This window comes from Polyodon spathula, chromosome 8 (assembly GCF_017654505.1).
Source record: "Polyodon spathula isolate WHYD16114869_AA chromosome 8, ASM1765450v1, whole genome shotgun sequence".
Classification (NCBI taxonomy): Eukaryota; Metazoa; Chordata; class Actinopteri; order Acipenseriformes; family Polyodontidae; genus Polyodon; species Polyodon spathula.
In genome coordinates, this window is record NC_054541.1 from 25,640,183 (window position 1) to 25,667,133 (window position 26,951).

At 36.6% G+C, this 26,951-nt stretch overlaps 1 protein-coding gene across 1 annotated transcript; it reads left to right on the top strand.

Moving 5' to 3' along the window:
• The first annotated feature begins 5,644 nt into the window (after window positions 1-5,644).
• Window positions 5,645-22,247, top strand: LOC121319666 (insulin-like growth factor I). Its single transcript, XM_041257324.1, has 4 exons — window positions 5,645-5,909; window positions 7,945-8,101; window positions 19,358-19,539; window positions 20,628-22,247. Exons 1-4 carry the CDS (start codon window positions 5,850-5,852, stop codon window positions 20,652-20,654), a joined length of 426 nt encoding a protein of 141 aa, XP_041113258.1. The 5' UTR covers window positions 5,645-5,849; the 3' UTR covers window positions 20,655-22,247.
• The last annotated feature ends 4,704 nt before the right edge of the window (window positions 22,248-26,951 follow it).

Below are 26,951 nucleotides of genomic sequence, written 5' to 3' on the forward strand. Positions count from 1 at the left end.
AACCTGCTAGTCCAAACTGACCCTTTCATCCGGACTATACTATCAAAGCAGATGTAGAAACCAAACTTCAGTATCATCATTCTGTGATTCGTGTGTAAAACATGTAGGACTATCTCTAAATTTTTTATTCAAAGGGTTAGTACTGATTTTAGGTCAAATAAAGGTATGAAAGTCATTAATCAAAGACTAAATTAGGTTTTAGATTTATTTTTTTAGTTTGGTTCAGAATGTGATGAGTACTCTGAACACATTTTTAATCTAAACAGAGCCCCAGCTGGCTTGGATTTATTTATAGTCAATTTTATTACTATTCACAGATAAAGATGTGATTAACACCATTGCTATTTTAACATAGCCTGTAGCACCATCATATGACTGGATATTTAAATGTCTCTTATTTTTTAAAGGTAATACTTTAACAGAGTATTGTCTTACTTAAATATCATTTAATAATAAAGTCTCCCAACAACCTTATTTAACCTTATGAATCAATACTCCAAACTGTCTCATAGGGTTCTTTCTCACAGAGGAAGTCTGGGTGATATAAAAATGCATGTTGTTTGGAATTTTAAAAAGTAATAATGATTGACTGTTGTACATTGTTTTCTCATAAGTATTACCAGAGTGGGTAGGCCAATTTTGAATGTCCAGAAAATCCCAGTTAAAAAGAAAAAACAAAACAAACAACAATTTAGTATTTTGTAAATGGTAATCTGATTAGAGTAGCAACTATGAAAAAATGTAATTTACTGTTCATTTTGGTGATTTAAAAAATTGTGGTATTTAATACTCTTTCTTCAGTGGTCAGCCCTGTCAAAAAAATGATGTCGTGTACAATAAATGGGTACCTCCTGTGAGTGTTTCCCTCACCCAACCCAGAACTCTCTCTTAGTCATAGTATTGAACCGAAAAGTGGCATTGCTTTCCAAAAACTCAGTGACCTTACAAACAGTTGCCTTGCAAAGCTTATGCCAGTAGATGGCACTCTTTAGGCTGTTTTCATGTTTACGACCGTGACGTTTCATCATTACAGCATTTTCAAACACTCAATTGTAAATCTGTCCGGTGTGGGGGACGGGGGGGCTTATCCTCCGTGTGTGTTCACTGATCAAGATATTGACTGAAACTTTTGTTTATTATGGTTAATTTAATTTTACCTCCAGTGTTTGTGACCTTTTTTATGATGTGTGTATTGAAGCATCTGTTGTATTGGTGAGAACAAAAAAAAAAAGTAATCTTGACAGTTTTAAATTAGCAAGTTATTTTTCTCACACACAACACATTTATTTTAGGTATCATTATAATGTCATTTCAAGAATTACATTAAAGGGCCTCAGGCTGTTCAAAGTGTCCATTGTTTTTCTGAAAGCAAAGAGTTCATTTTAATAAGGTTGAACTAAAAATAAAAAAAAATGAAATCATTTGGTTGTAATAGTAATATGTTGTTGCGCTGATGGACTTAAGGTGGTTTCAGTTTGGCCTCATTCCTTAGCAATGCTTATCACACAGCTGCCCTTCACTGGAATGGATACAGCCCCAAAAGAAGGCTATTATTTAAAGAAGTCACAGAATAATACAGCCTGTCAATTTTAATTTACACTCAACACTGGCATTTGTTTTTGCACAGTATGTTATAACCTTATACCAACACTGTTAAGCTATTCAGCTTACTCTGTTCAAGCCAACAGACTATTCAAGATAAAAACTTGTTTAGTTCTGCTTTGGGCCCAAACACAGTACTATACCTGTTTCATGTGGAATATGTTAAATGCCCCTATTCTATAGTTTGGGATAGCTGTAGACTAGGGACTTTAAAATCAATGCCTCCTTTTTATGTTCAGAACTAATTTCACTGTGTTTCTCATCAGTTGGGGAATTAAAGATGTAACATTTAATGTGTACAGACTCTGAATGTAATAGCATACATGTTGTCCTCCATGTTGATCCATTACTATTGAAGTCGCTGATGTTTCTGCTGCTGGAAGAAGAGTTTCCCTTTTCAGTTCAAATGTATCAAGGTAAAACTTGTATTGCACTGATGAAGGCACTCGTCAAAACTTGTGTTTTCTGGAACTCCTCTTAGGCTGTGCTGTCCAGCTAGTACTTTACTGATAGTGTTGGACAGATGAATGAGAGGCTTCTACTTTTCATCTGGGAGCTCCAATATCTGCAGACCAACGTGAAGGAGAGGGGTGCTCTATAGTGCTGTCCCTTTAGAGATGTTACAAAGTTAAGAAATAATGCTAAATATTAAAAGTTGAGGAGGAGGAAGTGAAATGGTGCTGTACATTAAACTAAAGGACAATGATTGTGTAAGGGCAACACAGTACATACTATTGGTGGAATAGTGTCCCAGACTACCAATAATGGTATAAAACTATGAACTAAAACACAGTGAGACTGCATCAATTGTGTGCTACCATATGAGGACAAACACACATTCTTTTCTCAATTCACATGTGATCTTTATTCCATCTACAGAAGGATTTCTTAGTCATTTGCTATCAGGGGCATATGAGAAATGTCGTTTGAATTAATTTAATTATAAAACAATCTGTTACACAAGGCAGTCCAACAGACTTTCTATAAAACACCCACAAACATTCAGAACTGTTAATGGGCAACAGATTGCATGTGTTGACGAAACCAACACTTTCTTAATGTTAATTTCTGGATTTAATCATTTCTGCTGTCTTTGGAATTTCCTTTATACTTCCGTGAAGCAGTTTGGTATAAACTGAATATTTTCAAACCTTTTTTAAGAAAACCAAATACAAACACTACAATGTTCATTTTGAACAGTGAGCTTTACCTTAAATCAACCAACAGTTGTTTGTCATCACAAATTAACAAGGGAACGAAGTTCACACTTCCCCCATCACAACGAAGCTCTAACATCTAAAAACACTGTACAAGGACTATTGCTGAAAACGTCATGTTAGCCTGCTGCAGTCAGTGCACCTTGCTCTGTGATTTAGTGCTATATAAAGTTGTATTATTATTATTATTATTATTATTATTATTATTATTATTATTATTATTATCAGATGATAGTTGACAGATTATCTAATTACATTTCCTCAGTCTACTTCCTGTTTTGAATTTGACAACAAAAAATTAAGCAGCCTTTTCCTGGACAAGGGAGTTCAACTGAGAATCTCACCCAAACATGTCTCTCTGAAATGCTGTAGCAGCAAAAAAAAATATACTGACAAAAGAAAAAAGTGTAAGGTGGAGCAGCTGTACTAATGTCTTGAGATACAACAGCTAATGAGGGGATATTATTCTTGCGGATCATGTTGCTTTTACATCTGCAGTGTTTAAAGAGAGAGAGAGACAGAGAGAGAGAGAGAGAGAGAGAGAGAGAGAGAGAGAGAGAGAGAGAGAGAGAGAGAGAGAGAGAGAAGAACCCCCTTATTCATTTTTAAATGAAGTAAAATGTTTTACAAAGGACGAAGACGGGGATGTTGTGGTGGTTGAGACAGAGTCTCAGTAAGAGACCCCTTGAATTCGTAAATGTGGCACTTTTATATATATATATATATATATATATATATATATATATATATATATATATATATATATATATATATATATATATATTAGCTCAAAGAGCCAGCTGCCCTTTAATATAAATATATGGATTACAGACTAAAATATATTTTAAATATATCCCATATTTCTATATATGAAAAAGAATAAGGATCATACTTTTCTACCATATATAAAAAATAAATGTTTGTTCCATAAGGTGAAATAGTGCCCATATCTGTATTTCTAGCTATGGACTGATCCCATATTTTATGTCTGTATGAGCTACTCCTATTTCCGATTTTCTGAATCAAGGGAGCAGTCAGTTTATGCATCTAAATAGCATGGTAATGCTGCTCTTGTTCATTTTAACTGCATTCTGGATGATGATGATAAGAGTTCAAAACAAAGGCTGTCTAAAATATACACGAGCCTCATGCAATACTGTAGCTACGCACAATCCCCCTGCATGTTGACCCACTTTTTTCTCAAAAGGTCTTGACTTCGCATTTCATCACCCTCAGCTGGCTGGGAAATCTGAACATGCTAGTGATGCAGCAAAACTAGCAGATCGTGAGCAGATAAACGTTGATCCCCTGTTTCTGCGGCTCCTCTGACGCATACATCTGATGGTGAGAAATCCTCTCTGCTTCATGCGCCAGTTACCTGGAAATGATCTAGTTTAAATCAGGCTCTCTAGTTTAAATCAGGCTCTCTGGCTTTATTTATCGTTATGTTGATGAAAAAACAAACATTATTTGGGTACATACTGCCCTGCCATCTATGGATGATGGACCTGCCAAGCTCTCCCCATGTACCATGCTGGGCCTCATTTATATCATCCCCATATTATTTAGTCTGTGATGGCAGACACAGTGCTATCAGTGCCATAATGTTGTTCTACTCTACTGTGCCTAGGGCTAGCACAGAACAAATGAGACGATTCAAAGCTTACCACATATACTCTTTTCTCACATGCTGATCAGTACAAAGAAAATCAGAAAGGAGTTCTGAGCATCTTGACTCACACATAGAAACCATACAACCTGTAGAGCAGTCGTGAGGTAAGAAGTTCATCTGGTTAGAAACATTTAAACAAGAACACAGCCTGATACTGACAGAAAAGATGGCAAGAAGCCACTGAAGAGAATGTGCTTGTGCAGCCTCTTCCTGACTGTAGATCATCTTGACCTGTCTTGCATAGCCTCAAAGCCTAATGTTATTGAGCCCTAGCAACGCCTAAAGCAAAGAACAAGTGTTGTCAGGATTTTAGTTAAAAACATTATTCAACAACTATTTTCTCTTTTCTCTTAAGATGTCATATTTATTTTGTTGTTGTGATGTGATAACACCTATAATAGCAAACACAGTGTATGTTATCAATTATCTGTTTATTAAAATATTAGTTGCTTAAAATGATTAACTAGTAAAAAGCAATTACCAGCTTACATGAATTATTTTGGGAAATAACAAATAATATGGGATTTATGAATGTTTTTTGTTAACTGTGTTTCTTTAGTTCAGTATTATAAATATGTGTCCAAGTATTTTGAAAGTCCAAAGAAACCAACTCAATGAGAGCTTTAATGGAATTGACTGTTTGTTAAACAGTTTTATTGTTACATTTTTTTCTGTGACATAATATAAAAATACAATAGTTATTCGACTGTATTTACAGTATAATCGTAAATCTCGAAAAACTACTCACTTCTAAATCTTTTGTAGTCATCTTTGTATTACTTTAGTATAAAATACATGTTAATTTGGATTCATATGTTGTTTTTTCTGACTTTATGTGAACGAAAAGACACACATTTGCCCGTTTTCCCATTGGAAATAGTGATATTTTGAAATATCACTGTCCTGGTCACAAAAGCAAATTCTGTGGGGAATAATAGCCATTTTCTATACTTTTGAAGCAATTAGGAAATAACACTTATAACCCAGGAACAAAAATTGTGTTACATAGTGAAATTCAATCCCATTTTAGAAATGCGCTATGACGTTATTTGTAATTGTGCCCAAAAGTCTTTAATGAAGAACTTTGCCAGAGGAAAAAGCAAATGTTCCCCCAGCTGTTTCCTGTCGAAAATGTCTGTGTAATGTAGATAAATGTGAGGATTTTCTCTAAATCCCTCTTCTGTTTGCTAAATCTCGCTTCCCTCTACAAAAAACCACAGTGGAAGAGCCTGGAACAAAGTCTGAATATTGAAATGTGACATTGCTCTCCACATCTCATCCTATTTCGCGCTGGATTTTTTTTTTTTTTTATGACTTCAAACACATTGATTTTGCTGGTCTTTGTAGTTTAGGGATCCATGGGGATGTCCAGCAGGCATTCACTCTTCCATCAGTGGCACTTGTGTGACGTCTTCAAGGTAACAATACGTTTGCTGTCTCTGACTGTTAACGTTTTAGTTTAATTATTTAATTATTTATTTATGTTGTGCTTTCCATTTTTTTGTTTGTTTGTGAAAAAAAGTCTGACTGTGTACAAATGTCGAGAAACAACCATTCCTATTTGGTGGGGTTTTAAAACTATACAATAGCTGTAAAAGTTCTTAACTGTATGACAATATTTGTTTTATTATTTTACAATACTGTGTTACTGTTTGACTGGCATACATAAATAAAGTTAAAACACCACTAAGCATGTGTATTTATATCCCAGGCATAAAAAAGTGAGTGAGTATGCATATTATAAATTGAGAAGAATTTACTTCATGTCATGTAATATGCAAAAGTATTTTATCTTGTATTTCAAATGTGAGTTTTTGACTTTGCCGTCTGCAGCACGAACTACGTTTCTGAGATAATGAATTAAGAATCGCTTTAGTTGCAGAACTGCAGGGTTTCATATTAAATAGCTGGCTGTGCATAAATGACAAATAATACATTAACCTTTAAACAAAAAATAAAACGTTTATTTATTTATTTATTTTTACCTCAGATGCCCTTTGCAAAGCTGGTTTGAAGTTCCAATTTATAACACTGATGTAGGCGGGCGCTCGTGTACGTTCTCTTTATTATGTAAATTTGTCCAGTCGAGATTCCCTGGCTACTGCTCCTGGGTTTGGCAAGTTTGCAACTTTCCATTCATATAGCTCACATTTAAGCCTGCAAGACCGCCGTTCGTCAGATTATAAGCAGTTTGGTGCTGTGGACCTACCGTGATTGCTTTCTTATGTCACAAAGTTTATATTCCAGAAGTTAGCCACCTTTTGCAGATACAAATCAAATATTGCTGTGAAAATAAGTATTGAATAAAAAAAAAACCCAAACAAACAAAAAAAACCCATCTATCATAATTAGTTCAGCAAAAAAAAAAAAAAAAAAAATTGCGTTTATCAAATTACTGAATTTATAAAATGCTACTTTGATAATATAAAGTGACTTGTGCATTTATTTACTTATGTATTATTTTCACTCAAGCATGGTTGATATTTTTAATATAATTATATATTTGGCTTTCCATCTCTTTAATGTTCGTCTGACGTTTTGCAACTGATCCCAGAGGTTGGTGGTGATAGAAAAGGGGGATACATTTTTCAACTAATGATCCCTTAATAATTTTGCTATTTAGAGAATAGTAAAATAAAGAGAATAATAATGCTCTCCAGGTTTTAAGAATCATAAATTCAGCTGGACAGCTACATTAACACATCAAAGCTGTGATAAAACACCTGATGTGCCATTAAGCCTAATGTTTGGCCAGTTGCAAAGAAGATGAGTTGTCTGTCAGTTGTAATAAACACACTTTTCCCCATGGAGTTGTGTATGACTTTTTATAGTTTGGGGGTGGGGGAAGTTACATATTTTGGCGTGTTAAAAGGTTAATATGAAAGACTTGGTTGGTTGTTCACACATTCTGTTTAATTTATTAATATTTATCATCTGTCTGTACACCTATTCATTTAAAGTTTATAAACTATATTGACAAAACAGATCCAGTTGGCTGGATAGGTTGAGGGGGCTGCACAGTGGCGTGGTGGTTAGCGCTGCAGCCTCACAGCTGCATGGGTTTTCTCTGGGTACTCTGGTTTCCTCCCATAGTTAAAAGACATGCTGTTCAGGGTGATTGGTCAGTCTAAATTGCCCTCTTTGTGTGTGTGTGTGTGTGTGTGTGTGTGTGTGTGGTGCCCTGCGATGGACTGGTTGGTGTCCCATCCAGGGTTTAGTCCTGCCTTGTGCCCTGTGTCTGCCGGGTTAGGCTCCAGCTCACCGCAACCATGTAAAGGATTAAGCCGTTAATGATAATGGATGGATGGATAGGTTGACAGATCCAGTACACAAATAATGATAAAAAGACAGGATGTGTCACAAGTGTACTCAATGCTGTAGCCCAAGTTGCACTCTACAAAGGTTTGGTGGTGTGCTATTAAGAGGCTTATCTCTCTTTTTTATTGGTTGCAGTTTAAGATGTGCTCTTTGTCCTGTACCCATGTGCTCTACTTGCTCCTGTGTGTTGTGTGCCTGACTCAGGCAGCTGCAGCCGGCTCGGAGACTCTGTGCGGAGCTGAGCTTGTGGACACTCTTCAGTTTGTGTGCAAGGAGAAAGGCTTCTATTTCAGTAAGTTTACTTTTGATTGTTTTGTTATGCATATTATGTTTCCAATGTTTAATGCTTTCTGAATGATTTGCTTTGCTGAATTGCAGTCCAGGGTCTGAATAGCCAAGCCTTTTCAAAGCATCAGAATAACAATATATAGTAACATACAGTATCTTATTTCTGTAGCTTTTCCGTACTATCTCTTAAATTTGACGCAGTTGAAGTCCCTAAACTTTAGATTCTCTTCATGTGCAGCTGGACCTCATTAATATAGCAAAGTGACGGTAAAGCGCATGATGCCTGCAGCACGTGTAGTGTAAGATTCTGACACCTGCAGGTGAGATAAAGTTAGAAACTTTGTGTGTGGTTGCTGGTTCGCTGCTAGTCTCTGCCCTGCTACACATATCAAATGAATCTGTAGTGCACTTGCAGGATAACTGAGCAAATGATTAAAATGAAGGAATTGTGAGGAAGAAGTTATACTTGTTATTACCCAAAGCCAATAAGATAGAGCCAGTACAAAAACAGACAAGTGGAATAGTGCAACATTTCCTTACAATGCAGTCAGTAAGACATCAGTTACATCAAACTGTCACCTTGATTTGTCTGTTTTACTGTGCATAGTATGCAGATATAGAAATGAAAAGGTTTATGCTTTACATCCTGATTAAGGTAAGTTGTCTTATGTTTTGGATCTTGGAGAAAGGAGATGGAAATGGTAGTCAATAGTGCATATCTTTTTTTCTTCCTCTGTAAAAGAAAGTTTAAGAAAACTCTTTTCTGATTTGGGTCACATATTTTCCACTAAAATTAGCCGTGCCAGACCAACATTTGAAATTCCGATGAATAAATCTCCCTCCCTAAACAGTACAGCAGAGTATGTGACCAGCAGAGTATAGTTTAGTCAATCTGTCACAGTTGACAAGCGTCCGTCACCTTCCATCCCACAGCACTTAAAGTTAATTTGCAGTTAATATTATCTGCCTCTCTTATTTCAGTTTTGTGCCAGATAAAGATGATTAGACTATTCATGCTGTTCCTCTTTATCTCAATCCTGGGCAAAAGCTCAAAATTCGAGTAGAAGGACGAATAGCAGATTTGCCAACCCAAAAAGCTGCAATTTGTCATTCTATTTTTTAACCACTCATATTATGCATTTTAATGGTTTGTCTACTGTTACAGTGGATAGAAAAATAGTCACATAAAGGAGCATTTGGCCACACCTGCCACTTTTACTTTTTCACAGAACCTTAAATACCAAGAAAAACCCATGAGTGACGCCACTTTTGGCACAGACAGTCTATTGGCCATTATGTTGCATGTTCCTATGTATATGCCTTGACATAATTATTTGCAGTTCAGTATTTGATTAGCTTTGGCAATCGCAAAGCCAATGTATACATCTGAGAGAGACCACACAAATGGACTAAAAAAGCAATTTTATTGAGACCGCCAGGCATTGATACATGTTATAATTTTTAAGTTACTTAACAAGCACTGATGCTGGTGTTTTATAGTTAAGAGAAAAATTATGTTTCCTTTAAGATACTAGGATTAAATGAGTGCAAGCCTTGAGTGTCAAGGGAGTTGAAAACTTTGAGGCAGATGTTTTAGTGCTTGTTAAAGGTGATGGGTTAAAGGCACTAGAGACTGCAGAACAGAGAAAGCGTTAATAAAGTGTGGGAAGCTGCAGTGTGTGCGTTGCCAGTCTCCCCCACCAGTGTGCTACAATCCAGCCCTGGAGGAACCACTTTCTTAAGGAGGTGAGAGTGTTATTCAGTCTCCATGTCCTGAACTGGGTTCAGATGTAAAGTCTAATGCTGTATAATAACTACAATTAAACTATTGTGCAAAGACTGCTTTTGTGTAGTGCACTGTGTGTAACTCTGCTCATCAATGTTCAAACTGAGAAAACAAACAGAACACAGAATGCCTTTCAATTAGGCCTCCTAACAACCTCTGTATTTAATATTATAACCAGTTCCAACATTGACTTGATTAGAATCTACTGGTGAAAGGTATCACATCCCAGAGTCAGTCCATTGAGCCATTGCTCCATAGGTTATTGTATCAGAATGTTGTAATAGGTGTATGATTCTGCTGCTAGTTATTTACCACCATATATTATTTATTTATTTATTTATTTATTTTGTGTGTGGGATTGAGGGGGGGGGGGTGGTGGATTTTAGAGAACCATGTAATAATAATCTTGGAAAAATACAAAACAGCACTACATTGGAACCTTTGTTGCCACCTTATCCCTGATTCATGCTGAAAGAGGAAATCAGAGTATGCAATAGGAGTCCAGAAAGCTTCCTGCAGAAGTTTTCTCAGTGTATATTGCCAGAATTTCATTATGGTGAATTGAAAAGTTGAACTTTTCCCTTTGAATAATGCCCTAATCAACTCCCGAGTTCTTGAAGACAGGATGCCTGTGCTCTTATATACTTCCAGCAGTCTGACTGAGGAAATGTACTTTTTTGATTATAACTCACATATGTTTCAGGGCCAGGTTTATACAGGACAATATAAATGTACTGCATGAAAGAAACAAAAAAAAAAAAATCTACTCCAAAATATAATTTGATAGTTCTATTTCTTCATGTTTAAACAGGATGTGTCCTTTCACATAAAAACATCAGAATGGGCCTAAAATTGACATTTATTGAATTCCCATGTAATGTGAGATTTATTTTAGCATGTAGAATAATATTATACTTCTCTGACATAAAGTGAAACATTTTAAACAGGCATTTAAGATAGCCAAACCACTTTATGGTCACAATTTAATTAGTATCTAGTATCTTAAGTTGTGTGTGTGTGTGTGTGTGTGTGTGTGTATATATATATATATATATATATATATATATATATATATATATATATATATATATATATATATATATATATATGTGTGTGTGTGTGTGTGTGTGTGTGTGTGTGTGTGTGTGTGTGTGTGTGTGTGTATATATATATATATATATATATATATATATATATATATATATATATATATATATATATATATATACAGTACTGTGCAAAAGTTTTAGGCAGGTGTGAAAAAATGCTGTAAAGTAAGAATGCTTTCAAAAATAGACATGTTAATAGTTTATATTTATCAATTAACAAAATGCAAAGCGAGTGAACAGAAGAAAAATCTACATCAAATCCATATTTGGTGTGACCACCCTTTGCCTTCAAAACAGCATCAATTCTTCTAGGTACACTTGCACAAAGTCAGGGATTTTGTAGGCATATAGTCAAGTGTATGATTAAACAATTATACCAAACAGGTGCTAATGATGAAACACAATCATTAACTGAAACAGAAACAGCTGTGTAGGAGGAATAAAACTGGGTGAGGAACAGCCAAACTCAGCTAACAAGGTGAGGTTGCTGAAGACAGTTTAGTGTCAAAAGTCATACATCATGGCAAAACTGAGCACAGCAACAAGAGACAAGGTAGTTATACTGCATCAGCAAGGTCTCTCCCAGGCAGAAATTTCAAGGTGGACAGGGGTTTCCAGATGTGCTGTCCAAGCTCTTTTGAAGAAGCACAAAGAAACGGGCAATGTTGAGGACCGTAGACGCAGTGGTCGGCCAAGGAAACTTACTGCAGCAGATGAAAGACACATCATGCTTACTTCCCTTCACAATCGGAAGATGTCCAGCAATGCCATCAGCTCAGAATTGGCAGAAAACAGTGGGACCCTGGTACACCCATCTACTGTCCGGAGAAGTCTGGTCAGAAGTGGCCTTCACGGAAGACTTGCGGCCAAAAAGCCATACCTCCGATGTGGAATCAGGCCAAGTAACTCAACTATGCATGAAAACACAGGAACTGGGGTGCAGAAAAATGGCAGCAGGTGCTCTGGACTGATGAGTCAAAATTTTAAATATTTGGCTGTAGCAGAAGGCAGTTTGTTCGCCGAAGGGCTGGAGAGCGATACATGAATGAGTGTCTGCAGGGAACAGTGAAGCATGGTGGAGGTTCCTTGCAAGTTTGGGGCTGCATTTCTGCAAATGGAGTTGGGGATTTGGTCAGAATTAATGGTCTCCTCAATGCTGACAAGTACAGGCAGATACTTATCCATCATGCAATACCATCAGGGAGGCATCTGATTGGCCCCAAATTTATTCTGCAGCATGACAACGACCCCAAACATACAGTGAAAGTCATTAAGAACTATCTTCAGTGTAAAGAAGAACAAGGAGTCCTGGAAGTGATGGTATGGCCCCCACAGAGCCCTGATCTCAACATCATCAAGTCTGTCTGGGATTACATGAAGAGAGAGAAGCAACTGATGCTGCCTAAATCCACAGAAGAACTGTGGTTAGTTGTCCAAGATGTTTGGGCCAACCTACCTGCTGATTTCCTTCAAAAACTGTATGCAAGTGTACCTAGAAGTAGGTAAAGGGTGGTCACACCAAATATTGATTTGATGTAAATTTTTCTTCTGTTCACTCACTTTGCATTTTGTTAATTGATAAATATTTACTATTAACATGTCTATTTTTGAAAGCATTCTTACTTTACAGCATTTTTTCACACCTGCCTAAAACTTTTGCACATATGTATGTCGCGAGAAGGCACTCTAATAAAGCCAAGTCTCAGGCAGTAATTGTGCGTGATGCGCTTATTCTTTAAATAATTTACATAAAATATGCAGTGCAAATATTTTTTTTAAATAGCATGTTTACACAGATAACCGTGAATAAACTAAAATAAAAAGTGTAGATAGTGTCTCGCTTTGTTTCAATTTGACTAATTTGTCAACACTACTCTGTTTTAAAGATCGCTCATCTCCAGTACAATTATTCAGAGAAAGTGGATTCGTAACTAAATCAACAATAGTGTTTCCATTTTCTGGTGAAATAACAAAAAAATATAGTGATAGAAAATTAAATTCTAAATACTGAAATGTATTATTTTTCTCCACTAACAATCAGCAAAATTCAGTGCTTACCCAGCATATTAACAGCCCGCCTCTGCTCACGAATGATTGGACAGCTGTCAGATCTTCACTTTCCATTTGGTTACTCACACGCCTTCAATTTTCGTGCAAATACCGTGAATGGATAGCTGTGTAAAACTTGGTAGATATTTGACTCTGCTATTGGTTAAACTTCCAGTTAGTACCTGCACTTGAAACCAGACACAGTTTATGTCCCACCTAGCTAACATATGATTGGGCATAAGCGAGCAGCACTGTCAACAGACTGCTTTGGCGCCTTTGTTGGAAAACGTGTTTAAAGCTTTCTTTATTTTCTCATGCTACGACCCGCCAGAAATGTGTTCACGACCCATAATTTAAGAACAGCTGCCACGGGCACGTTGGCCTGGCTTCACCACTTTGAGGACCACGGCCCTAGAAGGTATTCCTATGCTTCTAGTACAGGCCAGTGAATGCAGCACTTTTATTTTGGTTTTACAAACTGTCGTTGAAGCCAAAGCAAAACTGATTTATGGCTTCCATTTGTTGCTTACACAAAGATAAAGAAATGTGAACAAAAAATAATCACAAGCTTTCAAGACCTCAAAGGTTTCTTTCCTATTTTCACCTGAAGAAGAGACCTCTGAGGTCTTGAAAGCTTGTGATTAAATTTTGTTTAGTTAGTCCAATAAAAGGTAGCACATCTTCTGTTTGTCTGTCATCTCTGGACAAACACGGCTACCATTTCATCTATCAATGAACATTTGTAACTTAGCAACTGAACATGATTTGGCTTTGGCCTACAGGGATGCTTTTCATGCAAGGTCTCTGCTGCACAGCAAACTTTACCCATGAATTGCACACCTGACTGTGTCCTTGTTCACCATGACTGCTTGTAAGAAGAATATGTAAGAAGAACTGTGCAATAGGCAAGCTGCACAACAAACCATCTGTTCTGGAGTTGTAAGAAATCCAGTTTAGTTCAAAATCCATGTCTATAAGAATAGTTTACTTTTAGGTCTATTGCGCTTTCATAGCCCCGACAGCAGTATAAACTCATTGACACTCAGCAGGGAGCACCAAGGCACCAGTTCCAGACTGCTTTTCATAGGCCTCCTGTGGGCCTATAAAAACAAAGTGTATCCGATATATGATACAGTAAACTAGGAGTACAGCTTTGCAGAGGACAAAACAAATCCATCCCAGGCATTATGCTTAGATAAATAGTTCCAGGGAGAACTGGCATTTACCTATCTTATCTCAGACCTTGACAGCATACATACAAATGAAAACATGAATAACACCGTGTAACAATTTTTTTTTTTTTTTTTTTTTGTTCCTGGGTAGTAAGTGTTATTTTCTAATTGCTTATGCCTCAAAAGTATAGAAAATGGCTATTATGACTGTATTTACAGTATAATCGTAAATCTCGAAAAACTACTCACTTCTAAATCTTTTGTAGTCATTTTTGTATTACTTTAGTATAAATACATGTTAATTTGGATTCATATGTTGTTTTATACTGACTTTATGTGAACGAAAAGACACACATTTGCACATCATTGTTTTCCCATTGGAAATAGTGATATTTTGAAATATCACTGTCCTGGTCACAAAAGCAAAGTTTGTGGGGAATAATAGCCATTTTCTATTCTTTTGAGGCATAAGCAATTAGGAAATAATACTTACTACCCAGGAACAAAAATTGTGTTACATAGTGAATCTGTACAGCAAAGCATTTCTTCTGCCAACAATGGGATTTTATTGGCAGTGACAATAACTTTCCAGCAGTGGCTTCAGACACAGACCTGTAAATTGTGATGTCCTGGCAAGGTGCTTACCATCTTGAGCTTTGTATTGATCCCAGAGAATACATTCAATAATTTCCCAATTGTATTAGCGTGTTACTCAGTTAGGATGCTACCCCCAGACTGAACACATTTCTTTCCAGTTGGCTGCCATGACAGAGCTCTCCTGTTTTACAGATGTCAGCCTGGGCCTTGCAGAAATGCTATCCATTCCTTCTTTACACTGTCTAAACCATTTCCATCTTGTCACCCACTTTCCATAGTGCATTAAGCTAATTAGTTCCATTTGAACAGGAAGGGCCCCAACCAGACACGATGAAAGCTTGAATGACAGCTTGGAAAGATTCACTGGTATTATACATTATACATAATATAATACTCAATAGAAGGTGGCCAGTGATTAAAAGCGTTCAGCTCAGAACCTGCAGACATGTCAAGTCTTAAGGTTTACCCACAATTTTGAGGGTCTCACGTCCGTGCAGAGGATTCTTACAGTTTTTGTTGTCTACCCAGTTTCAGTATGTGAACGGGCTTTGCACATAGGACGAGAATGACACAAGTGAACGAGCGAGCGATAAAAAGTAATTAAAACTACTGATTTAAATTGAATAATGCACATCACAAGCGAAGCGAGCGAATATAGAAATCCGTTCGTTTTATTTCTATTCACACTACGCACTGTTCACTTCGCAATGGACCAGTCAGAAATAAGGTCAAAGGTAATGGCTGTCAGACTGTCACTGTCTCGCTCACGCAGGAATTACCAAATAAATTATAATTTAAAAAAAAAAATGGACATCAATCATAATTAAATTATTTAAGTTGAAAATTGTAATGTTCTTTGTCAGTGGTTATAAAGACAATAAAAAGAAAGACGCCATAAATCAGATCGTATGGCGTCTCGTGTCGTTCCTTTCGCTTCCGGTGTGCGTAGCCCTTAAGTCTAAGTCAGTGTCGTAGCTGTCAGCCACCAGCATCAACACCCCATCTCCCCCTCCCCCCACAAACAAAATCTAGTGGTCTAGGTTTAAGGTTTTCCAGTAGGGGCCTCATTGGTGTCAGGTTGAGAGCTGAACAGTGGTTTTGAGACGCCTTTACATTGTGCCATGATGACCTCTTTATGTCTGAGTTCTCAACCCCGATTGATTTGGCTAATAGCTGCAATTTCACACACAATCGCCCAAACTCAATAAAACTGCGTGGGTGTTCAGCAGTCACCAGGGGGAGCTCATTAATTGAAGCTTGTTGGACTGAGGCAAAAGATTTATGAGGAAGGGTCACAGCAACTAGGGAAGGGATAGTCTGATCCATTAAAGATGTGGCTGAATTGAACTGTATTGGATCTTACGCAGGCTTATTACATATTTGGATGCCCTTTGTCTATCCTTGCGGATGACAACAATAACATTTTAAAAACAGCTAATGGTGCTGGCAGCGTGATGGATAATTTTATAAGCGAAGGGTCAAGGCAGTGTTTTTTACATTGTTGCCATTTCCTATCGTTCCGTATCTGAATGTCTCTGAAATTTTATTTGTTAATGCATTCCTGGTGTGTGTGTGTGTGTGTGTGTATGTATATATATATATATATATATATATATATATATATATATATATATATATATTATATATACTTATCCATATCATACACATACAGTTCAATTGAGCAGCTTGGTTGGAATTTTTTGTATTTTGAAATAAACTTATAATTTAGAAAAATAAAAACATTAGACCATCTCTTTCTTTATCATTAGTTTGTTCTGCTCAAACAGTATATCTTCATGTATACACAGAGCTTCTTCTGGACAGAAACAGTGTTTACAGCCATTTACAAATATAAGCAACAATCAACACAGAGTAATCCAGGCTCCAACAGCCAGGATTAGACAGTTTTGATGACAAGGGTTTAAAAATGAAGCTGCGTGTCGCACATGGCAGCATGTCAATTCCACTAAAGTATTTTTCCATGTTTGTTTACAAAGCTCACAGCCAACTAACCTTTGTTTATAGAGATCAGAAGCAATAATCCTTCCTAATACGCCATTTTCAAATCTGTTTTAGCTGATTATTTTCTTGACTCCAGCTGCTTGTTCAACAGAATTACAAGTCGTTTTGAAAAACAGTGGATATGAGTTTGAGGGACAGGTAGCAATGACCTTGATTTGTGCAAGATATTTGACCGCAAATATGTCTTTCAGGATGCTAATGTTTTGAGTCGACAGCACTGTCAAATTTACTTATTATGACCACTTAAAAGACCACCAAAACATCTTCATTGACAGGCGGTCTGCAATATCAAAATTGAAAATGCAATGCATCTTGTCTCATTTAAGTGACTCTTTTTTGTATTATTTTATAAATTTAGTCGTCTCCAATTTTTTTACCCTGGTTTTCTCCACAGTTTAGTGTGCCCAATCATTAGCTGTATCCTCGGCTCACCGCTTGCAACCCCCCTGCTGACCTGGGGGATGGAGGCTGGAGCACGCGTCCTCTGAAATGTGCTCCTGCCAATCCATCATTTTTTGCACTGTGAATCCGCAGTGAGGCCACCAGACCTACAGTGCTGGAGGATAACACAGATCTGGTGGCTCCACTGCAGAACTACAGGCGCATCAGGGGTTGCTTATGTGCGGTGAGCTGTGGATTACCCTGCCGACCTGATCCCTCCCTACCTTCCTACTCGGCTAGTTGTGTGCCACCCCCTAGGAACTCCTGGTCACGGTTGGCTGTGACATAGCCTGGACTCAAACCTGCGATCCCCAGACTATAGGGCACATCCTGCACTCCACGTGGAGTGATTTTACTGGATGCGCCACTCGGGAGCCCCTTAAGTGATTCTTATATTATAATTATATATGTCCCTGATAAATAAATACAATAAACAAATGAACTTGGAAAGTGATAAGGCCTAGGTGCCAGCTACTCTCCTCAGTGTGTTTAAAGAGGATGGTGATAAACATCCCTGCTGCTCCTGCTGGGGGTGAAAAGAATAACATTGCTGCAGGGTCTTTGCACTGCAACAGCCCTGCCTTTTGGTTTAAAGCATTGTAAAACACAAAGAGTCTGCGTTTAATTAGGTTAGCTAAGCTGCCAAAAATGGTCCACATTACGCAATGTGATAGACTCTAAGAACAATTGTCATTTACACCATTGTAAACACATGGCATCCACTGAATAGTTTCATGTTGGTGTATACCCTTTAAAAAAAAAAGAAACGCATAGCAGATATTTTTTTCTTCAATCTCTAAAAATTGCAGCAAAACTTTATCAAAAGAATTGTATTTTATTTAAACACGTTTTGCTGACAGTGTCACATTGTCAGGATCTAAAATGTGTGACATATGCCAAAACGACAAAACACATGAATATTCCCAAAACCATTTGCTTAAGACTTGCAATATTCACGTGCATTCACTGTATGTGCAACATGCAGAGATGTGGCTGTGAAAGTGGAGGGTTCTCAGCTTGCATGTCTTATTGCTGTTCGATGTAGGACAGATTTGAAGTTATGCCTAGACTTAACGAGTCTCAGTGGTATAATGCTGTTGGACATTTGGAAGCCAGCGAATCTCAGTCCACCACGGCACGATCTCTGAATGTTTCCCAGAGCACTATAGGATGACTATATCACTATAGGAGGACTTTGGCAACATGGAACAACCCTTGACCATCCAAGATCCGGTAGACCACATGTGATGACGGAACCTGTCATTTACGTGACAGGTTCACCACTGCAACCTCTACAACATCTGCAGTATCAGGAATATGTAGAATTTTCATACATTGTCATACAGCCTGATGTGATCCCATTCATGAACCATCATAATGTCATCTTCCAGCATGACAATGCACGGCTGCACACAGCCTGGGCCACCACAGCTTTCCTCACTCACAACAAGTTCAAGTTCTCCCCTGGCAGTCTAATTTACCGGGTCTGAACCCCTTTGAGCATTTGTGGGACAAGCCTGATCGACGTGATCCATGGGTTTTTGATCCATGGGTAGGAGATGTCAGGATGTCATACCTGTTACTGATTTCTCTTGACCTTGAACTTTGTTTGACCTTTGAAAGTGACTTTATGATTTACTGTCTTAATCATTTCTGTACAGGTTAAGGTTCTTTGGAAATGTCTATTTTACTATGAAAACTGCCATACTAATGCTATAAAAACTACATTCAAAACACCTATGCATTTCTTTTTTTGAAGAGTATATTTTAGCCAACATATTCATAATAACCATTTACTTACTGACTTTTATTACATAGACTGTTATTACATCTACTAGGGTGACAGATGTTGGAATGTAATGAGTTTGCAAGGTGTTCAGAAAATCAGCAGCAAAATGTCATGTAGCCTAATTTTATAGATGCCAAATAACATTTAATTTGAAAATAACCTACAAATATTTATGTGCTGTATGCAAAAAAAAAAAAAAAAAATGTTAATGATCATTTTACAGAAGACAATGTTAAGGCCTTAGTGGCTGTGATGCAATGTGTGCTAGTAAAGCTCTTTTCACTGTCCTCCACAGACAGACAAACAGGCTATGGGGCCAGCACAAGGCGGCCACACCACAGGGGCATCGTGAACGAGTGCTGCTTTCAGAGCTGTGACCTGAGGCGGCTGGAGATGTACTGCGCGCCTGTTAAGCCAGCCAAATCCTCACGCTCTGTACGTGCCCAGCGCCACACCAATATGCCGAAAGCACAAAAGGTAGGGCAGAGCCAATCTGATATTGCTCTTTCCATTTTAGAGTGCTTATTTGAAAGAGCCTGCCAGTTTCCAATGAGCCCGGCTTAGATATTGAATAAATTTACAAAATAGATCCGCTATAATACACCATCTGTTTTTTTCAAGGATTCTCAATGTCTGTTTTGGGGGTTTAGCTGGGGTAGGATGCTACTGTATATTTTGATCTAGCAGCATGGAACTGGGGTTCAGATTGTAGTTGCTTATGGGAGAATTGTCATGGAATAGAAATGTGTTATTATGGCTCAAACTATTTCCTCACTTAGGGTATGTTTTGTTTTCTTTGATTCCACTTGGATTTCTACTTAGTGCAACACTAACAGTATTTCTAAATGAATGTGTTTGTGCATCTCTGTTGCTGAGATAGTTTGAAAGTATAAGAGCTATAAGAAAAAAAAAAAAAATTAATTTGTTTACAGAAACATATATCTGGTAATAGCCAGCCATCTTGCAAGGTATGTGTTTTCAAGTGTGATGACCTTTCATTCAGTACTGCACGTCTTGCGTAATAAAGTATGGGCAATTATTAGGAAACAGAAGTTTATGAGGGTTTGCTTCTGCACGTCTATAGCCAAAAGGTTTGCACAACCTAGAATTTTCAATTGAGACATCATTTAAAAAAAAAAAATAAAAAAAAAAAAATAAAAAAATATATATATATATATATATATATATATATATATATATATATATATATATATATATATATATATATTATATAATTAAACTCTAAACTCTAAACTCTGCATTATGAAGTGTGTTTAATAGTTATGGTTGATGTTTTAAACACACATCGCTTTTATCAGTCAGTCTGGAACTTAAATCACTATTTGTCTTACAAACCAAGATACTTTTTAGTTTTATTTAAGGTACACACTATCCTCTAACTATCCTCTTCACGCAGTTGGGCGTTTAAAAGCTAAAATATGAAATCACTACTAAAAGACTCCTGAACTCAACTTAAACAGAAAAATGGAAATGTTGTTTATTTAGATAAGTGTTTTTTAGTACTGAGGAAGATTAATGAACCCATTCTTTCTTCTCTGTTCTAGGAGGCACGTTCGAGGAATTCCAGCTGAGGGAACACAGGCAACAGAAACTACCGGATGTAGAAGAGCAAAATCCAGAGTAAAATAAATTATAATAATAACAATAACAATTAATAGAAGAGGTGAATGTGCCATTGCAGAATGGTTCACTGTATTGTTCATGGAAACTGGTGAAACATAATATAAATGAGTTCAATAGTAGAAATGCAGTGGAGGGCTTTCTGCTGTTTAACAGTGCAATTTGATATTGGTAGGAAAATCACTTTACTAAAAATGTATTGAAGCAATATCGCCACTAAGATCTGGGCTGTGATGTGTGACTCCGTGGCTGTTGGTTTCATTTCTGTGCACCAGCCATTTCAGAGCAGCTTCTGGGTATCCTGGAGTTCATATGGCTCTGCTCATGTAGACCTTGAGCAAATTGGACTGGCTCCAGAGTAACAGCAGGGCTGGAACAATGGATAAGGACTTGAGGACAAATAGGATCAAATACAGCAATTATTGTTATTTTATTTAAAACACATATTGACAACCCCTCCTTCAGGAAAACAACAAATAATTACAGTATGACATGAAACATATCAACACTTTAATTCTGTGTTGTCGTTATGGTAGAGTACCGCGACAGCTCTAGTCATACCATCTCAACTCTTTTAGCCAAAGAAGAAACACTGGCTAGCAGTGTATCCATTTTACCTTAAACAATTTTGTTTCTTTTTTTTATGTTGTTGGAAAAAACTATTTGGTAATCTGTGGGATTACCAAATTAATGATTAAGACGTAAGCATGTAGGTGCTGCAAAGTGAATTTGCACCCAACAAGTTTAGACAAACATGAAGTTTTTATTGTGCTCTGTGCCTGACTGGTCAGTGCCATTCTCCCTACACTTTCATGGAAGCTAAATTCACAACCACCAATTGAAACAAATCTTAATCTGGAATTGGTACCCAAAATGCAGCAGGCTTGTACATGAGTAATGTTTAAACTGTAACGTGATTAATGAAGATTAATGATTAATGAGCCCTGGATTGCATTTTGCCTTTTTTATCAGTTTCGATAAGAACCTTGGCGTCTATGACAATGACTTTGGGCACACATTCCCGGAAAGGCAGGTGTAATGCATCTGTCTGAGACCGTCCACTGAGCCTCATTTACGAAAGGGCGCTACACCTTACGGTGCATGATAATTGCAATTACTGTGCGTGTTAATGATTTCCGTATTTATTAATGCAATTGTATTCATTATCGCGCAAAATAGTGGGCATATTATGGTGCACACTAATTTTTATTGTGCCATAGTATGGTAATCATAATGAATATGTGATTTGTATGCATGATAATCTATTTAAATGAAGCATCCTTCTCTGAATAATGAGATGAGCTTCATTCACACATTATTTACTAAAGGGCAATAATTGTATTATTGTGCACATTAAAGTGAGCAATAATTAGTTTGTTTGGACACCAGGCTTTAGCCACTGATAGGCTTATGAAAATTTGATTGAATGGAAATATCTGGCAGCAAAGGCCATTTAAGACTTGGTGGGCCACACTGTAAATATATATATATATATATATATATATATATATATATATATACACACACACACACACTGTAATGTACGTGAACATGTCTATATAAATTGTATGTAGGCCAACATACTCAAATATACTACTTTACACAAAACACATTAACTAGAAGCAGCTTTCCTAGAACACTGACAAAAAGACTCCTGACAAATGTAATATAATGGAGGAAATAGATGAGTATTTTACTTCCAATGGAAATCTTAAACAGTACAAAAATAAATAAATAAATAAATAAAAATACTGCATATTAGAGTATATAAGGCTAAGTCTCAATATTTAACCTATATCCCAAAATATTAAGTTTTTAACATCACTGAAAAAAAAAAGATACTGACAAGCTGTGAAAATGCAAAATAGTAAACAATAACACTTTGAAATTTTGATATCACGGTGGTCACGGGTAAGTCTCTGACATTATTGTGCGCATTCAATCATCGCTCACAATACATTTAGTGTGCACGGTATGGTATGTAAATTATGTGCATGAAAATGAATGTGTTGTCTTTTAGTAAATGGGGCAGTAAATTTAGATTTATCGAGCAGGTTAGGCTTTACGTGCGCACTAAGTCCAAATTTAGTGCCCTTTCGTAAATGAGGCCCTTAATGTCCTATAGGATAGTAAATACTATAGAATGTCCCAGCTCTGGATTCTGTTACAGAATGCTGCAGTGCACTCTGGTTAACTTAGGTTGCAAAAGTCATCCTGGTGTCATCAGTTGCAATTTCTAAGAATTATAATATTTGCACTTCTGTACAGACTGTTGATTTTAAAGTCTCTGATAACACAGTATGTTTGCCCTTCTCAGATCTGCACAGTGTGACATGTATAGTTGAACCAGTTTCTGTGAGGAGGAATAAATATTCTCTATGATGATGCGTCCAAAAATTGGCAATTACACCTGTCCACCACGGTTAAGTAGACTAATGAAATTCATATATTTTAAAAATAATAAAAAGTGTCTATTTTTTCAAATATTAATTAAACAGTTAGCTGAACAGTGATATGTTTTACAAATGCATTATTAATTCATGTAAGCTTTCTGAATCTTACAGACCATTTTTGTTCAGGTAATAAGTTCATGTTATATCAGTGTAATCAACCATTTATTTTATTCTATACATTGTTGTACTACCAGCGTACATATATATTTCAAACCATATTAAGAAATCCTATCCACTGTATAATGGTGCTATTTTGTAGTTTGTTATATGCAACGGATGGCTAAAATAGTAAAAAAAATAAAACTGTGCACGATATAAAGGTTTCGCCTAATGCACTGGCCACACGTTTTGTTTGTAAACTATCACGTGATTATATACATATGTTTATGAGTATAAATTGCACCATCCAGACCCAAACTGCCACAGGGATAGAGATAGACATGTACGTATAGCAGTAGGGATCTGGTGGGTGACATATACTATATTCTGTATGTACTGTACAGTACTGGAAATAATTATGGAATCACCCAAACAAGAGTCCACCTACTGGCAAACTGAACATGGCAGTCGACCCCCATAACAGTTTAGGTGAGCCTCAGCGTTGTTATGAGGGTGGAGACTGGTGTGGTGTGGAGTGGAATCAAACAAAAATAAGGATGTGTTTCTTGCTTACAGTACTTCTGTTTTCTAAAAAGATGAAATAATGTATCTCGAGGGTAGTCCTTCCCCCCAGTGTTTTCATAACTGATTCCAGTACTGTAAATTTCGGTGAAATCTGTGGATGTTTGAAAAGAACTAACAATATCTGTTAGGTGAACCCAGACAAGTGTAATACACAGTTGCTGTTGTGTTTAATTTTTTTTATCATTATGCATTGTATGTACCTTTTTTAAGCTACTATAGTGCTTACAAATTATAAGCAAAAATTCCTGTTTTCTGCAATGTATTTACTTACTGGCAGCTGCGGAATTAATGTAGCCTGTCTGAATCAAGATGTGGTTGGTGCAGTAAACACATTGGAAATGTTGTCCCGAGGTGCACCTATGTGCACATGTGAATTTTGAACATTGATCGCATGTGATGTAAATGTTTGCACTGACTAATGGAAATGTCAACTTGACCACTGCATCAAAATGTACAAAATTGAGGCATTGTGCTTTTTCACATTGGGGGGTTTTAAGGTAAAACAAATAAACTATATGAGAATTGTATGTATGTTAGACCATTACTTTTCATTGCATTATACATTTGTCTGGGGTTCTAGGTGAAGAATTATTTTAAAATAAATTACTTAAGGAAATAGAGTGACTACATGTATTATGGTAAGGTGGTATTATGAAAATATTTAGTGGCTGCAAAAGGCAAAAAAAATACTCGGCAAGTTGGCGTGTTTTGTTCGCGATTGCCTAAGGTGGTACCATCTAACTCCATAGGTTTACGATGGAGATTAAAAACACCATCCAATTTCAGCACCCAGGCATTTCTGCAGAGTGACTTTCACATCCACAGATACAAAGATTTGGTAAAAAGGGAAAGTAAATAGAGATTGTACTTTATGTTCCCTGGTTTTGTCCAGAGATACTGTGGTGGTGATAATGACAAGTTTGTTTTTGTGAAAACCCAAGAGGAAATAGAAAAAATCCTCAAAGATTTGGTGCTGAGGTGAGATCCAAACTAAAGAGGATTGGTAGCCTGAACTTTACCCTCTACAGAAAAACACCACAAACCAACAGTCCTTGGAGTGGAAAACTGGGTATTTTTGCCCTCACATCCTGGGAAGTTTCTTTATTCACCCCTGGGTAAGCTAGGAATGCTCTTGCTTGGACTATCCCATCTCTTTGAGCACCAGCTAATACACTGTTGGGATTTACCAAAACTTGATAGTTTTAGACCATATTACAGTGCAGAATGACCTTGAATTTCATCACCCACCTATCCACGGTTATAACAGGAAGTGGTTAATGCAGTCCAGGTACTGGTACTGTAAAATGTGCTAAAAAAAATCCAACAATGGGTTATCCTGGCAGGTTATATGTTGATCAGATCACCCCTGGCTCAAGCTGACATTCAACAACACACGTTTTACCACCTTTTTGTAAGAGGAACATGTTGACACCACCAAACTCGTTTAACCTGTGACTTCAGCTGGGTTCAAACCCAAGCTCCCAGAGGTTAAAGGAATGTAATTGAAAAAATCCATTGAAGATAAAGCACTGAAGAATTATTCATGTTCAAGTGCTCTTCACTAGGGTGAGTTTATGAAATGAAATATGTAATGTATTGACAAAATGCTTATTTAAGAAATAAATAAATGTAACAGTTTATACAGTAGAAAATAAAAAAAAAACAAATAAAAAAATAATTACAGACTCTTCTGAAGAGTGGTTATGATGTTTTATAACTGGAAATTAACCCCCTGCTATGTTTTTTTAATAGATTAAAATGGTTTTGACAGGGTTATGCTGTTTCCACACATTGATGTTATGTATTTTACAGTACGGGAAATGAAAACTCACTGAAGACATAAAGAAAGATAGGCATATCTTCTTTTCTATGTGACTTATACTTGTGAAGCAATTGTGATGGTTCAATGGCAGTGAATTAGTGGAGGGCCCTTATACATTACAGTAAAATACTATTAACATTGCCGAACTGGGAATAAACCAAATTAGTGAATTATCATTTTGTGTAATAACTAAGAAACAATATTACTTTACTTCACTACAACTATAGATTGCATATGTTTTTACAAGCCTTTCATTTGTTGTGATACAAATGTTTTTTTTTATTTCAGGTGTTCAGTCAAAATATGCATTGCATTATTTTCAAGGAGCCCCCCCCCCACCGTTAAAATTGAAATCAATAGTAAAACGCCAGATGTGTAGATATTATTTTGCGAATTACTCAGCTGAATGGTGCTTCAAATGACAGTAAAGGTGCGCATTACAGTATATACATAATTCTTATTTTGGCATCAGCTTGAATCTAACTGGGAAGAGCAGTTTAACAAGAGAGGCCATTCTGTCCGTCAAGGCACCTAGTAGCTGATTAATCATACTTCAGCTCATTTGAAAACGATTGACACCATCACGGCCATTTCCCAAAGCTCATATTTCACATCAAAAGTATTTGTACCCAAAATATTTGAGTGTGTTACTGTCCCAATTCATTTAACAAGCAATTCTGAGACCACATTCCAGACCAGCAATCAGTGTAGTGTACATGCTTAGATGTTTTAGCTGTTAGAATTTTTATTCTGTTTGTTTTTTGCCTAAAATGATTATGTATTGAACTTGTATTTCAAGGAGAAAAAGTGTTATCAGAAAAATATTTGACTGTCTAACAGCTTCTTTGTGTTAAATCAAAATTTAAAATGGGGTCTAGGGATAATGCATCTGTATGACTGTAATCACATTCTATAATGCATCATTTAGTTTTCTGCACTTGGTAACAGTAACTACCAAGAAATAACAAAAAGAAATGTAATGCATTGCTGTAAAACGATATCTCAAATGTAAAAATATGTATATTTTATACCTCTATGAGGTGTAATAAAGTGGCAAACTTCTCATCAGCATCTGTGTTTATTAGTGTGTTGTTTAACATTTTACATTTGCTTTAACGTGGAACGTTGCTTCCAATATTCAAACCAAAGACGCATATGTTAATGCTCAAGGCATGTGAATAAAAAAAAAAAAAAAAAAACAACATTCATAATAAATAAAAAGCAGCAAAATATTTTTACGCAGAGGATGTTTTAAAAAGGCAGTATATTCTCTTGTCTGTTTAATGAAA

Coding starts and splice junctions, on each gene's coding strand:
- LOC121319666 (XM_041257324.1), top strand. CDS start 5,850: ATGGGGATGTCCAGCAGGCATTCACTCTTCCATCAGTGGCACTTGTGT. Junction 5,910..7,944: donor ACTTGTGTGACGTCTTCAAG/GTAACAATACGT, acceptor TATTGGTTGCAG/TTTAAGATGTGCTCTTTGTC. Junction 8,102..19,357: donor GGAGAAAGGCTTCTATTTCA/GTAAGTTTACTT, acceptor TGTCCTCCACAG/ACAGACAAACAGGCTATGGG.